Raw genomic sequence first — 17860 nt, 5'->3', positions numbered from 1 at the left:
CGTGCAAACCGGCCTCAGTCCTCTTGGTAGGTTGCTACTTGTTGTACTTTTTCCATTCGTTTTACTTCGGTATTGTATATGACTTAGCTCGTTTCTTATCGCATTTCCATGGATGACATCCTTGCTTATGAGCTCTTCGGGAGCATGAAAAAGGGAAAGAAGAAGAAGAAGATAACCTCCAAGAAGGCTCACATCGAGACTGAAGCTACCACCACTGAGGTCGCTGTTTCTAAGCCCGAACACCCACATGTCATCGACCAGCCTCCCGTAATCGGTTTGGATGAGGAGGACCAGGGCAAGGCCACCCCAACCCGCATTCCCAAGGAGACTACGTCTTCAGAGCATGTTCCAACGACCACCACCTCTTCGGGCAGCGATGCTCCAGTCCGGAGTATTTTGACTCCGAAGTTTGGCCTTTTTAAGATCAAGGATGTGGTGTTTACTAGGAGATTGCTCGTTCGAAAGACTTACCAATTGCTCAGCCCGGGGCCCAAGCGGCCACACATTGTATGGTGGTATGTTCTTGAACTTATCTTTCAAGTTGCCTTCTACTTAGATTTTTTGTACATTGATGCTTTTTTTCTACTCTTGGCAGGTGAACTCCTCTATCCATGCCTTGGCCTACCAGTCTGAGATGAACCTAAAGCGGGCTCTTGAAACCGAGGAGTCTTCTCAAAATGCCCACACCGAACTTAACTTAGCTCGCAACAAAATCAACCAACTAAAGAACGACGCGCGAGATAAGAAGGAGCTGCTAACTCTGCAGATGACAGAGAAAAAGGAGCTCGATGAGCATGAAGCGGCATTGAAGAGGGAGATCAAGAACCTCAAGGCTCACGTGAAGGAACGGACTGAAATCTTACTTCAGGCGATGGAGGAGGCCAAGGTTAAGGCAGTTGAGGAGTACAAGTCTTCGGTGGAGCTTTGGGAAAGGTTAGTCGAGGCTGGGACAGTGGGCAACCGCAAGGGGTTCAAGCTCAGTAGGTGGTTGACCCGGCATGAATTTCCCCACCTCGACCTCATCACCATCACCACGACGAAGATCACCAAGGAGATGGCTATTGAAGCAGCCAAGGATTCGGACTCCGAGGCGAAGACCGATGACGACCTACTTGATGACGAGGGAGAGGAGACTAGTGCCGCCAAGGACCATATGGAGACATATCCTCCTACTGAAGTCTCCGTTAAGGATGAGGAGCCCCGAACAGACTGACGCCTCTTTTCTTGGACCCCCCTTTTTGTAATGCTCGATGTTTTAAGCCTCCGAGCTCGGTTAAACCGTTGTAATCTTTCTCTTTTTTTATGTACTTGGAGTTATTTAACAATGAAATACAAGTATTTTGCAATCTTTGTGTGCAAAATTATTCTATCGATTACTCCCGATCTGGCAAACTAAACCAAATAGAAGTAAATTTTTTCTAAGTATAGATTACTCCCGAGCTGGTGAGTTAAACCAAATAGGAGTGAAATTTTTTCTAAGTATAGATTATTCCTGAGCTGACAAGCTCAACACTAGTAGGAATAATCTAATCATCATTATATGCTAGGGTGAACAGATACTGTAGGGTACATACCCAACCAGTTTGTGCCTGGGTTACTTTGCCTTGCCCATGCCAAAGCAAATGGTTTTAAGCTGCCTATGCCAAAAAGACGACTACGACTTTTATCGTGTCGAGGTCTCTTATCAGCTCGACACCATAGCCCTTAGGCTTCTGGGAGTGACTTATAGTCCTCTCTCCAACTCGTCGTCGTTTTACTAGTTCGGTGATCTCATGAGTAATTTATACCTGGAGTTGTGGGCTCAAACGTAGTACCTTCTTAAGTTGTGGGATCATACGATACAGACCTTCCCAGTTCGGTCGGAGCTTACCCACGCCGGGCTCAGGTACCATAACTTTCCATAGGACTAGATCACTAACACGAAACTGCCGCTTCCTGATCCGGGCGTTATAGTACCGAGCCACTTTTTGCTGGTATGTCGCAGTCCGAATGTAGGCCAATCTCACACCTTCTCTACGAGGTCCAAGTTGGTACGGAGCTTGTCATTATTTGCTTCCTCATCATAAGCCTCAAGTCTCAATGTGGGCACTTCGACCTCTGTCGGGATCACCGCCTCTGTACTATATGTGACGTTGAAGGGGGTCTCACTCGTCGCTGTCTTGATGGTAGTCCGTAGGCCCAAAGAACATTGGGTAGCTCGTCCACCCACAACCCTTTACCTCGTGCAAGACGAGCTTTCAACCCGCAGAGAATAACTCTGTTCATTACTTCGGCCTACCTGTTTTCTTGTGGATGTGCTACCGAAGTGAAGTTCTGTTGAATCCCCATCTCAGCGCACCAGTTCTGGAATTTAATATCTTCAAATTGCTTCCTGTTATCTGAAATCAAGACTTTGGACAGTCCGAAAGGACACACGATGTTTTTCTAAAAGAAATTTTGCACGTTCTGGGCTGTAATGCTTACTAGCGGTTCGGATTCCACTCACTTCCTCTATCTGGTTGCCGGCGGAAATGGACCGAGGATGTCGATTCCCCACTACACGAAGGGCCACAGGCAAGTAAGATACTTCAAATCGGCAGCAGGTTGATGAAGGATGTTGGCATGCCTCTGACATCTATCACATTTCTTGACGAGTTCGAGTGTGTCCGCTTTAATTGTGGGCCAATAGTAGCCTTGCCTTAATGCTTTTTGGGCAAGGGCCCTACCCCCAGGTGTCCTCCACATAAACCTTTATGGATATCGCAAAGTACAAGCTCAGCTTCTGTGGGTCGCAGGCAACATAGGTAGGGGAGCGTGAATGATCTCATGTACAGCTATCCGTCTATGAGAAAGTACTTGGCTGATTGATGCTCTACCCTTTGAGCTACATTGCATTTTGTAGGTAGGGTCCCATGGAGCAGATAATCAATGAGCGGGTCAATCTAGTTTAGTTCTGCTTGCAACACGGGAGCGGCCTCTTCTGCACCCCTAATAATGCTAGGACAAGGAAGGTCCTCTATGTACATAGTCTGCAAAGTGTTGTTGTTCGTGCTTGCTAGTCGTGATAGAGCGTCGGCCTCGGCATTCTCAGACCTCAGGATTTGTCTGATAAAGCAGGAGCTGAAGCTCGATAGGATCTCTCTGACTCTGGTTAAGTAGGCTGCCATAGTCGAGTTACGCGCTTCGTAGCCACCATTGACTTGGTTAACTACTAGTTGAAAATCACTACAAACGATGAGGTGCTTCATTCCCATTTCCTTTGCTAAGTTGAGCCCGACAATTAGTGCCTCATACTTTGCCTTGTTGTTCGATGCCTTGAAACCGAACTAGAGAGCATACTCCAGCTTTACCTCGCTCGGGCTGTACAGTATCAGTCCCGCACCGCTTCCTCGCTGATTGGACGAGCCATCGACATGGAGGATCCAGGGTTCCTCGTCCCAAGTTGGTACTGCTACAACCGGGACCAGTGTCACACTGGTTGATGCCTCCGACGTGCAAGCGGGCTTAGTCAGTTCAAGGGCCGGTGCACTGAACGTGCATTCTGCTACGAAGTCCGCCAAGACTTGGGCTTTGATCGCTGGTTGTGGCTCAAACTAGATGTTGTACTCGCTAAGCTCGATGGACCACTTCGTCAACCTCCTGGACACATTGGGCTTAAGTAGGATGTGCCTCAGAGGTCTATCCGTAAGGACGACGATGATATGGGATTGGAAGTATGGGCGTAATTTTTGGGTTGCTACCACTAGCACGTACGTCAGGTTCTCGATGTCAGGGTATCTAGTCTCTGCATTCTGCAGTACCTTACTTACATAGTAGGCGGGCCGTTGAACCCAGTCTACCTCCCTAATTAGTACAAAGCTGACTACCTCGTCACTCGCGGAGAGGTACAACTTCAAAACATCTCCTTCCTCAGGTCGGGTTAAAACTGGGGTGGTACTTAGATACCTTTTAAGCTCGTCAAACACGAGCTGGCATTCTTCAGTTCATTCGAAAGTCTCATTCCTTTTAATTGCTTTAAAGAAGGGGAGGAATCGACTTGCCGACTTAGACATGAAACGGCTTAGGGCTGCTACCTGGCCAGTCAGCCTCTGAACTTCTTTTATTTTCCGAGGTGGTCTCATATCTATAATTGCCTTTACCTTTTCTGGGTTGGCTCGATACCACGTCGGTTGCCTATGTAGCCTAAAAATTTTCCCGAAGTGACTCCGAAGACACACTTATTTGGATTTAATTTCATATTATATTTTTTCAAAATTCGAATAACAACGTCTAAATCGTTAATTAGAGATTTAGAGACCTAGGTCTTCACGACCATGTCGTCAACATAACACTCCACTTTATTGCCAATCAAAGGGTGAATTTTTGTTTACAAGTCATTGGAAGGTTGCTCTAGCGTTTTTCAAACCAAAGGGCATAACTTTATAGCAGTATAGCCCTAGTTCGGTTACAAAAGCAGTTTTGTCATAGTCAGTCGTGTCCATCCTAATCTAGTTATAGCCAGAGTAGGCATCCATGAAACTCGGCAACTCGGGCCTTGAGGTCGCATCTACCAGGCGTTCAATTTGGGGTAGGGGGAAGCAATCCTTTGGGCAAGCTCTGTTCAGATCGGTGTATTCGGCGCACATGTTCAGTTTTCGGAGTTGTTCGCTTATGAGTGCACTGATCTGGAGAGTCTTGGTCGATTCGGTCTCTGACAACAGTATGTGGATCGTCTCTTCCATCGGGGCAGCTAGCTCCTCGCTGTAGTCGATCGGTCGCTCCAGTTCGACGTCCTCTGCTAACTTTGCTTTTCCTTTGAGGACAGCTACATAACACCTCCAGGACTCGAGGTGGTCACCACGTACTACTCCCACTCCGCAATCCATTAGGAACTTCACCGCAAGATAGTAAGTCGACATTACTACGCATAAAACATGCATAATAGGCCAACCTATGATTGCGTTGTATGGGGATGGAGTAGTGACCACCAAGAATGTGTGCTCGAACCAGACAATATTTGGCCACGTGCCCGCCTCCACTGGTACTGTGACACGACCTATAGGCCTAACTTCCTCTCCGCTGAACCCTACTAGTGGGGCATTTGCTGGTTTTAGGTCGCTCTGTTGTAACTACAGCTTGTCAAAGGTTTCTTTGAAGAGGATATCGACCGAACTACTTGAGTCCACCAAGATCCGCCTTACTTCAAAGTCATTGATGACCATCTTCACAACCAGGGCATTGCCATGATGATATTGGATCCCACGGGCATCGTCCTCTGTAAAGTAGATCGGTTCTTCGATTCGAGATCGCTTGGATAGGTTCTCTACTTCATGTTTTAGTTCTCGAAATGATGTTCTCCCAGCCGCTATTGTGCACCCCGCTACAATAGATCCCTTGGTGATCATATTAATCACCTCGCGGATCGGTCTTTCTTCTGGTAGCGAGCGAGGTGGCTGCTCGTTCTGTCTGCTGCTCTCTGGGGCATCTTTTTTCTGATCTCTCTGTCGGCTCCCCTATTCCTTTTCCACATGTGGAATGTACTTTTTCAAGTACCCACGACGGATCAGTTCTTCAATTTCATCGTGGAGGTTTCTACAGTTTTCTGTCCTATAACCATGGTCCCGATGAAAGTGACCAAAGACGTTCGGATTCCTGGTCGTTGGGTCTCCGCAGAGTCTGGGTGGCCATCTGACAATATAGGAGTCCTTGATTGCCATTAAGATCTCTCCTCGCTTCGTGCTCAAGGGAGTATAGTTCGTCCTCTCCACTAGAGGGGTCTTGGAACACTGACCCAACTTGTAACTTTGCGAAGGGGATTTGCTCCTCGAGCTCGGGGACTTACTTTTTTTTTTCTTTTCTTGTTGTTCGTCCCTTCTTCCTCTTTCTCTCTCTTTTCTCCTGGCTGGTTGTCAATTTTCTAGTTTATCTCCTCTTCAGTGTTGATAAACTGATCTGCCAACTAGAGGAACTTGGTGATGTTCTTTGGTTTGTTGGCCGCGACGTGTTACTTGAACTCTTTGTGGGTGATGCCTTTGCGCGCTACGGTGAGATGTATGCAGGGTCAATGTCCGGTATCTGCAGGCATGTCTCGTTGAAGCGTTTGATATAAATACAGATTGACTCTCCCTCCCTCTGCACCACGTTTAGAAGGCTCTCATGTGACTACAGGCACTTCTTACTAGTGATGAAGTGGGCCGTAAACATATCTGTGAACTGCGCCCAACTTCTGATGGAACCTGATGCTAGGTTTTTGTACTAAGTCCGAGCTACTCCTTTGAGTGTGGTAGAGAAAGCCACGCACATACAAGCTTTGTCGGCCCTGACGAGGTGCATCTAGAATTGGAATGCGTCCACGTGATTATTAGGATCAAAGGACCCATCGTACTTGTCTAGCAGCGGGACCTTGAAATTTTTTGGCAATGGGGCCACTAGAAGCTTAGGTGACAGGGGGGAAGACCGGCTCAAAAGAGCAGGCGTTGTTCCTGTGGCCACCGAGATCACCTCCTCTCTTTCCCGACCTTGATCTGTTGGATGGCTAGGCTTTGCTACTGGATCATTCCTTGCTAATGAACGGAGATTCTTGTGATGTCGCTACTGCTCCTTTTTTGGTGGAGCGACATTCATACTGTCGGCCTCCATGTTGTTAGGCACTTCGATCTTACTTCGAATAGTAGGGCGAGCTGGTTCAGAGATTCTCCTCATCCCTTCCTCTTCGTCGTGCGTTCGATGCTGGCTATTGTGAGGAACCGAAGGGTCTCCCTTGGAGCCTACACCTCGGACCTCGGGTTGATGCTCCACGTGGAAAATCTGCCGGTTGTGCCTCTCGGGCTGGCTGGGTTCGGGCCTATTCCTCGAGCTTTCTCTTCGGGAAGCAGGGGGAGTACGTCAGCCACCTACGACACCTTGCGGCGGGGTTCGTCCTGAAGGGGGGACCAGTACCTGCCAAGTTCTCTCCCTGCGGGGGGGAGACTGACGAGCGTTATGGCGTTGGTTGTTCGTCGGCTAGCTTGGTTGCAGTGGTGGGAACTGCTGCTAATATTCTTGATAAAAATAATATTGCTGGAACTAATGAATCTGCTGCATTTGAATCTACATTGTCGGAACACTCTGGACGAGGTCGCTGAACTGGGAGTGCCCAATTCCAGGGGTTATCACGGAAGGCTCCGACAATGTGGCCCTCACCTGGGGGAGCGGGACACTCACCTGTTGGGTATTGTGGGGTGCGGACAGTGATGGGACCCCGGATGCGGTCAGAGGAATGGTGAACTAGCATATTGTCACCGAGGGTCCTTGAGGAGCGACTATCTGCTGCTCTTTCCCCCTAGTGATGTTCATGTTACCCTTACCGTTGTGGGTGGATGATGCCATTGAGGTTGAGACTGAGTTTGAGACTGTAAAAAATTGGGATGACCTTTTGGTCGTTTACCACAGACGGCGCCGATGCGCGATCTGGAAGCTCCTAGCTGGAGGGTTACCTAGACCTACTCAAGTGATGAGTTGGAGCAAACTACAAAACAAAATCAGAGTGACTGGGGTGGATGACCCGGGGAGGTCGCTCCGATGCTTAAGTCAATATTTTGTTGTGGTTGCGAGCTAGAATTTGAGTGCTAGAGAACTTTGATGCAAGTAATCGCGCATACCTGGACCATGAAGAGATTAATGCCTTTATATAGCTGAGCTATCGCTGGTTTCTCGAAATAGTTCCGAGATCTGCAGCCTAAATGGACGAGATCCATTTCCACTTTAGTTGGGGAGTAACGTATCAGTCAATGGACCTTATTGTTGTCGCCCGATCCAGGCGGGAAGAAGATAAAACTTGTCGCTATGCGGTGTGATCTCGTAATATTCAGAGTCTATTGGGAAGTTACTGGAATTGATTACGTGTCACTTCGATTCCTGGGCCCCAAACTCGATTAGGCGCCGAGATAACATTATGCCGAAATGACCAAATATCCAAACTCCGCATACTACTGACTAGACTCCCCTTATTGAGTTTTCATCCTACGGTCAAATCGCGTCCATATCAACTTTATTTACTAAATCGTGCCAAATTACCCCTCGTCACATAAATAAATAAATTCTTAAAAAACAAATAAATCCAAAATACGTTGGAACATATATTTTGTTGGAATGTGTTCCGGACTCCGGTCACACATGCAAAACTATATATTTAAGTGCGATGGCAACGGCTCAAGAGATTGACCCAGCGGTCAGACCGTTTGACCCGTGATCCAACGCCGGGAATGATGTAACGTGACTCACGTCCTGTCGGGAATTTGACAGTACGATACGAAACTAACGAAAGTAGATTCCAATCCGAGGGTTAGAAACCACAAACCACATCTCAGCACATGGGCGGTTGAATTACATGTGAGAGGATCAGAGCGCACAAGGAAATCATTGTACGATGGCGCAACTATTTTCGCGCGCTGTCAGCTTTTCCGTGATGAGTACATCAAACGCCATTGACTGTTAACAGTACGGTCATCGACGTGGCCCCATCCTAATCAGCCCCTCGATCTCGGCCGTAAATCGCGAGGCGTCGGTAGGGTGGGCCCGGTGTGGGGAACATGAATATTAAAAGGTTCTAAAGTCTGTGCAAGCACCAGCCAAAGAAGAAGCAGAATGTCTTTTCCTATCTGCTTTGTCCAGCTAGTGGACATGCGTTTCTTGAAACTTAAAAAACACGTGCGTGAATCTGTGCAATAAAAAAATCATTTTTATTTGCAATCATGATTAGCGTCATTGGAGGTGTTCAGTGAACCAGCAAGCTGCAAGCCAGACCCCATAAATTCTTAAAACTGGCCCCAAATAGGATTTATCGTCAATCGAGCTCGGATTTTGTTATTATTTTGGCCATCTGAATCGTTTTTTTTTCTTTTTTTGTTTTCTGTTTCTGGGGTTTGATTTGATCGGGAAAGATGTCAAGAGCGCCGGACCTGACTGAAACCGGGAGGTTCGCCGGGTGGAGGCCGGTGAGGGGGCTGACGGAGAAGTCGAATTTCACGCAGACGTGTAGTCTGCTGAGCCAGTATATAAAGGAGAAGGGGAGTTTGGGAGATCTCAGCCTCGGAATCGGCTCCAGTCTTGACGGGAAAGGTATGTAATCGTGATTTGGGGTGAGTCGTCTTGATTGAGCTGGTTTTCGACTGCGTCTGTGAAATCCGATCTGTTTTTTATTGTCCAGTGATTGTTTTCTCTTTGGTGATTTTGTTTATAGTTTTAATCTTTTTTTTGTCGGTAGATTAGGGTGGATGGTTCTTTCTTTTTTTAGAAAAATTTATTTTTATCAATCAGATTCGTGTTTTGCTGTTTAAAACGGCAAAACCCTACCTGATTAAAATAGAAATCTTTCCTCTATTGGGTGCGATTTTCTACGAAACCCTGAAAAAAAGAATTGTCAGATCTTTTCTTGTTTTGCTCAGCTCATTTCGATCTCTCTCTCTTTCTCTTTCTCTTAATCTGTTAATTCTTTCAACTGTTGCGAGAATCTCATAAAAATGATCTACTAAAATTCATTTCTGAAAATATTATATATCCATAGGTTCAATTTTAACTTCGAGTTCAAGCAAGCCGGAAACGATGAATTTGAATCTGTTGCCGGTGTTGGAAACACAGTCTGATTCAGACCGAAACGCCCCATCTCGAGAGGTCAAATCCATGGATTTGTTTCCTCAGCAAGCCAGTTTCCGAGTACCCAATCCCCCCGAAGACACAACAAAGAAACCTGATTTCAGGTATAACTCACTAATTAATTTGTAATTACCATGCACGTACAGCACGTTTAAGTAGTTGATTAAGTTCTCTCTTGTATTCTGTGAAAACAGACCGGCGACGAAGGAGCCTGAGAAGGCCCAGATGACGATATTTTACGCTGGAAAAGTACATGTATACGACGATTTTCCGGCGGACAAGGCGAAGGAGCTCATGGTTTTAGCTAGCAAAGGAAGTGCCATCCAGACCCCGGCTTCCGGCAGCATCGATACTGTTTCCGGCAAAGACCAACACAACTCCGTCGGCCTTGCTCCTTCCAATTCTAGCTTGATTCCTGCCTCCTCCACCAACAATCCCAACCTAGGCAAAGACCAACACAACTCCGGCGGCCTTGCTCCTTCCAATTCCAATCTGGTTCCTCCCTCCGCCACCAACAATCCTAGCCAAGGCAAAGACCAACACAACTCCGGCGGCCTTGCTCGTTCCAATTCCAATCTGGTTCCTCCCTCTGCCACCAACAATCCTAACCAAGACCGAGCTCAGCCTCAGCGACCTCCTCAACCCAGTAGTTCAGGTATGCCACCCTTTTTCAGAGCTGAAATTTCTTCTTGAAAACATATTTTTTTTAATTTTTGGTCTCTTGGGTATCTAATGCATTCGAAAATTTACGATTTTCTGAATCGAAAAACTTGGGATTTTAACATTTTCAGAAGCAAAATAGGATTTTTCTTTTCTTTTGCTTCAATCAAAAGCTAATCCCAATAAGATCGAGAATATTTCGTTTTATTTATTTGTTTTAACTGTCATGTGTTGCAGATCTGCCGATTGCAAGGAGAGTTTCACTCCACAGGTTCTTGGAGAAGAGGAAAGACAGGTATATTTAATGGCTTCTAAGCTGTGTTTTTTCAGAGTATTAATGGAGATTGTACAAAAATTAATCGTGAAGTAAAACCAGAAATAGAAGTTCATGTTTAAGCTGTGTGTTTTACTGTAATTTTCATCTATACCGTACATACGGACTACCGTACCATAGTAGCCCCATTTAGTGAGGGAAGGGTTGACAAGATTGGATGGCTACGATTTCATTTGTGAGAAGACTGAGACCAGACTACTTAAATCTACCCATTAATGTTTGATCAGTTGTTATGTTGAAAATTTGCAGGATTGGGGCAAAAGTACCCTACCAAGTGGGCAACCCGGGTGAGGGAGAAGCTCCTTCCAGTTCTAAACCGGGTTCTGAAGCGGGTAGCTCGGGTGAGAAAGAAGGTCCTTCTAGTTCAAAACCGGCTGAAGTGGGCAACTCGGGTGAGAAGGAAGGTCCATCCGGTTCAAATTCCAAACCGGATGAAAGCAGGACATGGCTGGGATTAGGTTCACAAAGAGAAGCTCCTTCCGGTTCATCCAGACCGGAAGAAGGTAGGACATGGCTGGGATTGGGTTCACAAGGAGAAGCAGCTCCGTCCAGTTCCAACTCCAAACCGCCTGAAGGCAGAAGCAATGCGTGGCTCGGCTTGTCCTCACAAGCTCGATCTCCACAGTAGTTCAGCTTCAGAGTTCAGAGTTTAGCCATTTATTTGCCCTATGACTAGCTCAGTCCTTACTCTTTTACTTATGGCTGAGGTCGATTCGCTTTGGATCTCTACCTGTGCTACGCCTCAATCCCTGTATGAGAAGAATCATTAATTGCTATTAAATTTTTATTATAGTTTGATTAGGGTGAGTTCCACTCTTTCACTCACTCAACATTACAACTCTCTCTTGTGTGAAATTGTTGAAGCAACAGTCAACAGAAAGCTTTGAAATCCCTTATCCATTTGACATGGGTCAAGTTGTGAAATTGAAATTGAGAGATCTATTTGTTTTCCTTTTGAAACATTAGACTGCACTATGTTGCAGTTACGACAGAAAAATATGAGGTTTTAGTTCAGATTTGAGCTCGATTCAAAAGATTAGGGCCTGATTTGGCGTGTCTTTCTGTGCAGTCTTTCGACTGTTTACAAGCTGGGTAGATTGCGTTGCATTCTTTTTCCATTTGATTCGTAACTGATCTAATTGCCAAAAGTTGGTATACCGAAAAGACATGAGAAGTCCATTTTGGGAAGTTTCAAATGGAGCTTTTCACATCTTTCTCGCTTTATTCTCACTCGGAAAGACACAGAGAGACGCGTAGTAACCAAACTAGCTTCGGGCTGCTCAGATCTTCATGCAAAAGCTCAATGCGTCTTTTGACTGTCAGAACTACCAAAAGATCTTCCCAAAAAGACTTGCCAAACAGCCCCTAGATGTTTGAGATTGGCTTGACTCCATCTAGAGGTGTAAAGTGGGCCGTGCCAGGCCGGCACGGTACGACCTGTGGGCGGCCCCGCACAAACCCTCCCTGGTGAAAATTTTGGGGGTCGACCCGGCACGGCCCAGGCCCATGTGGGCCCGTGCCGAGCCTTGGGCCCGGTCGGGCCGTGTATCGGGCCAAAGCTATTTATTTAAAAAAAATTGACAAAAAAACTTAAAATTTTAATTTTATATGAAATTTGTGTATAAAATTGTTTATATATGCAATAATTAAATAAATTAGTATAATAAAATTTAAAAATATATATTTATTTTATTAATATATTATACACTAAATATTATTATATAATTATAATATATAAATATATATAAAATATATATGGGCCGTGTTGGGCCATGCTAGGTCGGGCTGCAGGCTAGGCCGTGCCAACCCACGGGTGGCATGGCTCGCTCGGTCATGCCGTGCCGTGCCGTGCGGCTCGTAGACCTAAAATCCCAGGCCCAGCACGGCCCACATGGTCGTGCCGGGCCAGTCCAAGTTCGTGCTAGGCCACAGGCGGCACGACCCGATTTACACCTCTAGCTCCATCTCGAGAGTCAATCAAGCTTATATATAAAATAAAAAAAAACATTATACATATAAAAATTATTTTTAAAATAATATATAAGCTCGATTAAACTTTCAAGCTTGAGTTTGGCTTTACTAACAAATGAGCCTATATATTAAGCTTGAATTCGGTTTGAAGCTTGGTTTAATCCAAACCAAAATGAGCTTTTCACGGAACGAACTCAAATAGTCTTTGAAAGCTTGGTTCATATCTACCCTTAATTGAAGTTTGCAAATAGATTGAGTGTAAATTTTGGTTTTCTTTTTTCTAGATTTGACCTTGTCTTATTTGTTTGTATAAAGTAAAATGGTGTGTGTGTCCTACCTTAGACAAGACCAACAAGAGAATGAAAATAAGAGGTGGATTATTTGTTTGGGAGTGAGGTAGAAAGTAAGAAGGTGATGCAGATTTTGCAACAGTTATTAAAACAAATTAGACAAAAAATTACATTGCTAATAAGTTCAAATGAGATAAAAAGTACAAATTTTACATAAAATAAGAGTGTAAGTGGGTAAAAAATTTATATCTGATTCAAATTTGCACTGCAATCAAATGCAGCCTTATAGTTTAATCAGATAAATATTCTCAGACTGGCCGAGTCCTGAATCACATATCTAAGTAAAATAAATTCATGGTAATTGGTTAAGTATTTACCAAAGTTCTGTTGCATGGATAGTAACTACTTGAGCACATCTTAGTTATTGGTAAATAATATTTTTTAAGCCTATTGGTATATGATGCTAATTACTTGTATAGTGCAAAATTAAGTAAATTACCCACTAATAAGATACATGAAGCAATTATTAGTGGTTAATTGTTTGGGATACGAATGGTTCAAATGCTAGAGTTGCCGTGAAGACTCACATTGCCGTTACTACTTACTAACCAGACATGTAGATTCTAGCGTGTTGGACCTAGCGTAGTCCACAATTTTTACATTTTGAATTTTCGGTCTTTGGGCTGAGTTTAGGCCCAAAACCCCAAGCCTGGTCTGGGGTATATATATATATATATATATATATATATATATGCAACTGTTTAATACATTGTACATAATAGGCCCACCTTAGCCTGATTGACCAATCCAAGCCTGGTCTGGCGCTGGGCCCAACCCGAGTAGTAATACTTCGGTTTGAGTTAAGCCTGGGCTTGGACAAATTCAGGTTGGACCTCGAGCTCAAGCCTAAGACCAATTCGGCCTAGGTTGACCTTAAAACTGGCCCAATTCATCCAACTTAGCACCCCTAATTGGATCTCTTAGTGAGAAATAGTATTTTAGTATGTCTCATCAAGATTTAAAATAGTAATACCCACCATATAAAAAAATTAGCATATAGTGTGTTTCAACCAGTCGACACACTTTTTTTTAATTTTTTTTTTCAGATTGTTATTTATAAATGGGTTTCTTAAGATGGGTATTTACAGTTGAAACCATTAACATCCCCTAACTCGTAAATCCTAGGCCCCGTTTGGTTCGTAGGAATAGGGGTTTGGAATCGGAATTGGAATGGGTTATTCCGATTCCAACTGTTTGGTTGGGTGGAATTGAAATCTCATTTTCATTCCTGCTGGTATGGCATTCCCCCATTTGAGGGAATGGTCATTCCCTGCCCCTCCCTTGGGAATGAAATCTCATTCCTGCTGATCCTAATTCTCATTCCCATTCTTGTTTGAACCAAACAAACTAATAAGAATAGACCATTTTGATTCCAATTCCAATTATGACCCAAATGGACCTTTAGTATTTTAGTTTCGATGACTCTAGATGTCAATATGATACACATGATACAATGTGATACATATTGATACTTTGAACCTTGACCTTATCCGAATTTCCAATCATATGGGCTCTACCATATGAATTTTATTTGACCATTATCCATTGTCAATGCCATATCCACTGTTAAATTATGAGTGCTTGAAATCATTTCTTATTTTTTCAACCTTTGTTCTTTTTGTTTGCTCTTAACCCGTATGATCCCTTCAACTTATAACAGACCACTTCTTCCTATCAGTGTTGTAAGTGGTATTCTATGCACATGACCAACCAAACCATCTTAGACCCTGTTTGGTTCATGGGAATTGAAAGGGATGGTAGAATCCATTGTATGGACGCCAAAACAGTTGCGGAATGGGTGGGCGAATTTAAAAAATTTTCTACCTACCTTTCAATTGGGAATCGCATTTCCTAATTTTAGAATCAAGATTCAAGGATCCTACTTGAACCAGAACCGAACCAGATCTGAACCAAAAGTGAAGGGAATAATTATACCTGATCTAAAGAAATAATATCTCCCAAAGTTGGTGTTCACGCCCAAAGAAAGCACCAAGATCTGCTCCTGCTGAAGATGATACAGCAACTGTGGAACAGAACCAGCAGGGTGTGTCATACACATTGAATCCTTCAGAAGATTCCTTTGGATGACAATGAGCACCAAACCGAATCATCCTTTCAACAAAGACTGATGTCAAGAACTTTTCTTGATCTTTCTCTGACAGAGAAAACGAACTGAGACAGATGGTGGCGGCTGCAACAGGAGGGAGCTAGAGAAAAAGATGGCAAATTGCTTTTCTTTACTCTAGGGTTTCTGAGTTCCTATCTCACAAAACTGTAGGGTGTGTTCTGTGTCCCTAGGGTTCGAATTCTTGTCATTCGAATAGAGTTTCCTCCAATTGCTTAATGATTAAGAAAAGATTTCCTGATCATATCAGGAGTTGCCCTTATCCAAATCTGTATTTGGATTAGGACTCTCCTTAATCCTATCTGTAGATTAGATAAGCTTTTGGGATCATCCTAATCTCAGATCCGCCCCTTAAAATTGACTGATCAAATTAGCCCAGTTCGAAATGGACTTTAGGCCCAATAAGGTTATGTGCTCAAATGTCTTTCAAACTGCTACCCAACATTGATCTACACACCAACCACATGGGTTCGGCCCAGCCTCTGTTACAAGGCCTGGCCGAATTCACTAGAGGGCCCAGTGAACCCCTTGAGCCCATCATATGGACCCTAGGGCCCAACACTTACACTAAGTGGTCCCGGGGCCAAGCCATCTTATAAAAACACAGGGACTGCGGGCAAGTGCAAGATTAGCCCATCAGGTGTTATCCCAAATGGCCTTACACTTAACCTCTCAGCCTAGAATGATCAAGCACTGCCCGACAAGAAAGGACCTCTCCCTCGGCTACAAGGAACAGTGCTGCACTCTCTACTTACATGGATCCCGGGAATTAAAACCATTTGCAAATAATTTGAAACCATACTTAAATATATATCATATATATAAATTTTGCAAAAGCAAAATTCCAACGATTGAAATCAACTGCCGGCAGTTTGGTTTCCATCTGAGAGAGTGCATCCCCGATCATTACCTTTGTCCGACAAAGGGGTTGATCTCATCACTATGATCACCCACTTAGATGAATTCTCAGACTATCCCAACATACCCAGGTTTTGACCCCGGTAAGGATCTCACTGATTGGCATATCAAAGACAGCCCAATCCGGCACCTAGTGCAGTACCATAATCGGGTCTAGGGGTCAGGTGTAACTTTCCAGTTTTGTCCATCAGTCTCCAAGGTCTAGGGCAATACTGGAAATCTGGTCCGGTTCAAGGGTTCAAGTAATCCTACACTGCATGTGCCTTGGATCTCACCCTGGCGGCTAAGACAAGCCACCCCAACAGTTAGCAACACACCAGTGTCAGCCTTGGCAGGATAAATCTCCCCAGACTTATCCAACGGCTGTGAACATTTAAAACCAACACAAGTCTCATTAAGTGTCCAGTTTTAGGGTCTTACACACAGAAGTATACCACATAACATGAATCAAACATGTACTTCATTTATTTACATTAAATATCAAAACTGATTGAAGCTAAGGGCATACAAAAAGTGTCCAATAGGAATAGGGGGTCTGGAATCGGAATTGGAATGGGCTATTCCAATTCCAACTATTTGGTTGAGCGGAATCGGAATGGCATTCCCCCATTTGAGGAAATGGCCATTCCCTGCCCCTCCCTTGGGAATGAAATCCTATTCCTGTTGATTCTAATTCCCATTCTCATTCTTGTCTAAATCAAACAGACTATGAGAATGGATCATTCCGATTCCGATTCCAATTCCAACTGTGGACCAAATGGACCCTTAGTGTACATGGTGGAGCTTAGGTATAAAGTTGGGCCCAAACATTATGTTGAAAAAAAAAAAAAAAAACATAATAGACCAAACCCTCCTGCCCTATTTCTCTCCAAACCTACCTCTTTTACTCCCTATCTCATTTTCTTGTTGTTTTTTTTTTCCCAAGAAGAAAGACCATGGGAAAAGTAAATCAATTACATTGAGAGTGAAGTAGTATTTACATTACAGGATTTAGGAATTGTCACAAAACCTATAACCAAAAGATATGGTGGTCTTCTTACCTTTGGCATTTCTGACTTTTTGTAGTAATATTTGTGTTGTTTATGTTGCAGATCTCTATAATGTAATTGACTTAATATAATTTTTTCATTACCATAAACCAAAAAATATCAATATAACTCACCCCAACCCAAACAAAATCCCTAGCTCCGCTACTGTTAGTGTATTTTCTCTCATGTATCGTCTATTAGAGCTATTCATCCATCTCAACATAAATTCATTTTCTGGAGAAATCATTTATTGACTGTCCAACTGACCATATCAGTCTATCAAAACCATGATCGTAGCAAATGTGCCTTGTACGAGTGCAGATATGCTAGTAAACAAACATACTAGGCACAATATATTTTTGTTTCACTCCTTCCACTACTTTTTCATGGTGAATGTTAAAATCACCTCATTTAACATTTAAAAAATTTGAACAAAACAAGGAGTCTTGATCTTGTGTTGGTAATGAAAAAATGGAACTACGTACTTTAGGCTACGTTTGATTGTAGTGCAAATGAAAAGAACACAAGTTCTGATTTAATTTTGTTTTGAATTTTATTTCGTTTTGTTTCATGTCTTATTTTACATCATTTATACTGAAATAAAATAAAATAAGCTAAAATTTGAAATAAAAATAAATTAGAATCTGCACTCAAATTATTTGTACTATCATAATTTTGCATCAGTGCAAATTTATTTGCACTGCAACCAAACACAGCCTCGAGAACGAAGTGAAAAATTTTCTTGTGTCACCTGTCCTCAACAATAAGTAACATCTACTTTGGGCAATATTTGGCTACATCGGTTTTCTCATGGTGTATATTAGTTGCATCGTACCTACAATCGGGCTGGAGCCAAATATTTCACCTTGTAGGGGTGTCAATT

At 43.6% G+C, this 17860-nt stretch overlaps 1 protein-coding gene across 1 annotated transcript; it reads left to right on the top strand.

Annotated features, from left to right (window-relative positions):
- The first annotated feature begins 8565 nt into the window (after positions 1 to 8565).
- LOC104593386 (protein TIFY 10B-like) lies at positions 8566 to 11545 on the top strand. The gene is made up of 5 exons (XM_010253167.3): positions 8566 to 9057; positions 9503 to 9695; positions 9786 to 10246; positions 10489 to 10546; positions 10835 to 11545. Exons 1-5 carry the CDS (start codon positions 8880 to 8882, stop codon positions 11211 to 11213), a joined length of 1269 nt encoding a protein of 422 aa, XP_010251469.1. The 5' UTR covers positions 8566 to 8879; the 3' UTR covers positions 11214 to 11545.
- Positions 11546 to 17860: the final 6315 nt, after the last annotated feature.

Source organism: Nelumbo nucifera, chromosome 7 (assembly GCF_055504915.1).
Source record: "Nelumbo nucifera cultivar China Antique chromosome 7, China Antique-T2T, whole genome shotgun sequence".
Classification (NCBI taxonomy): Eukaryota; Viridiplantae; Streptophyta; class Magnoliopsida; order Proteales; family Nelumbonaceae; genus Nelumbo; species Nelumbo nucifera.
Note: the sequence above shows the minus strand (reverse complement) of the source record. Positions and strands in the feature narration are given on the sequence as shown.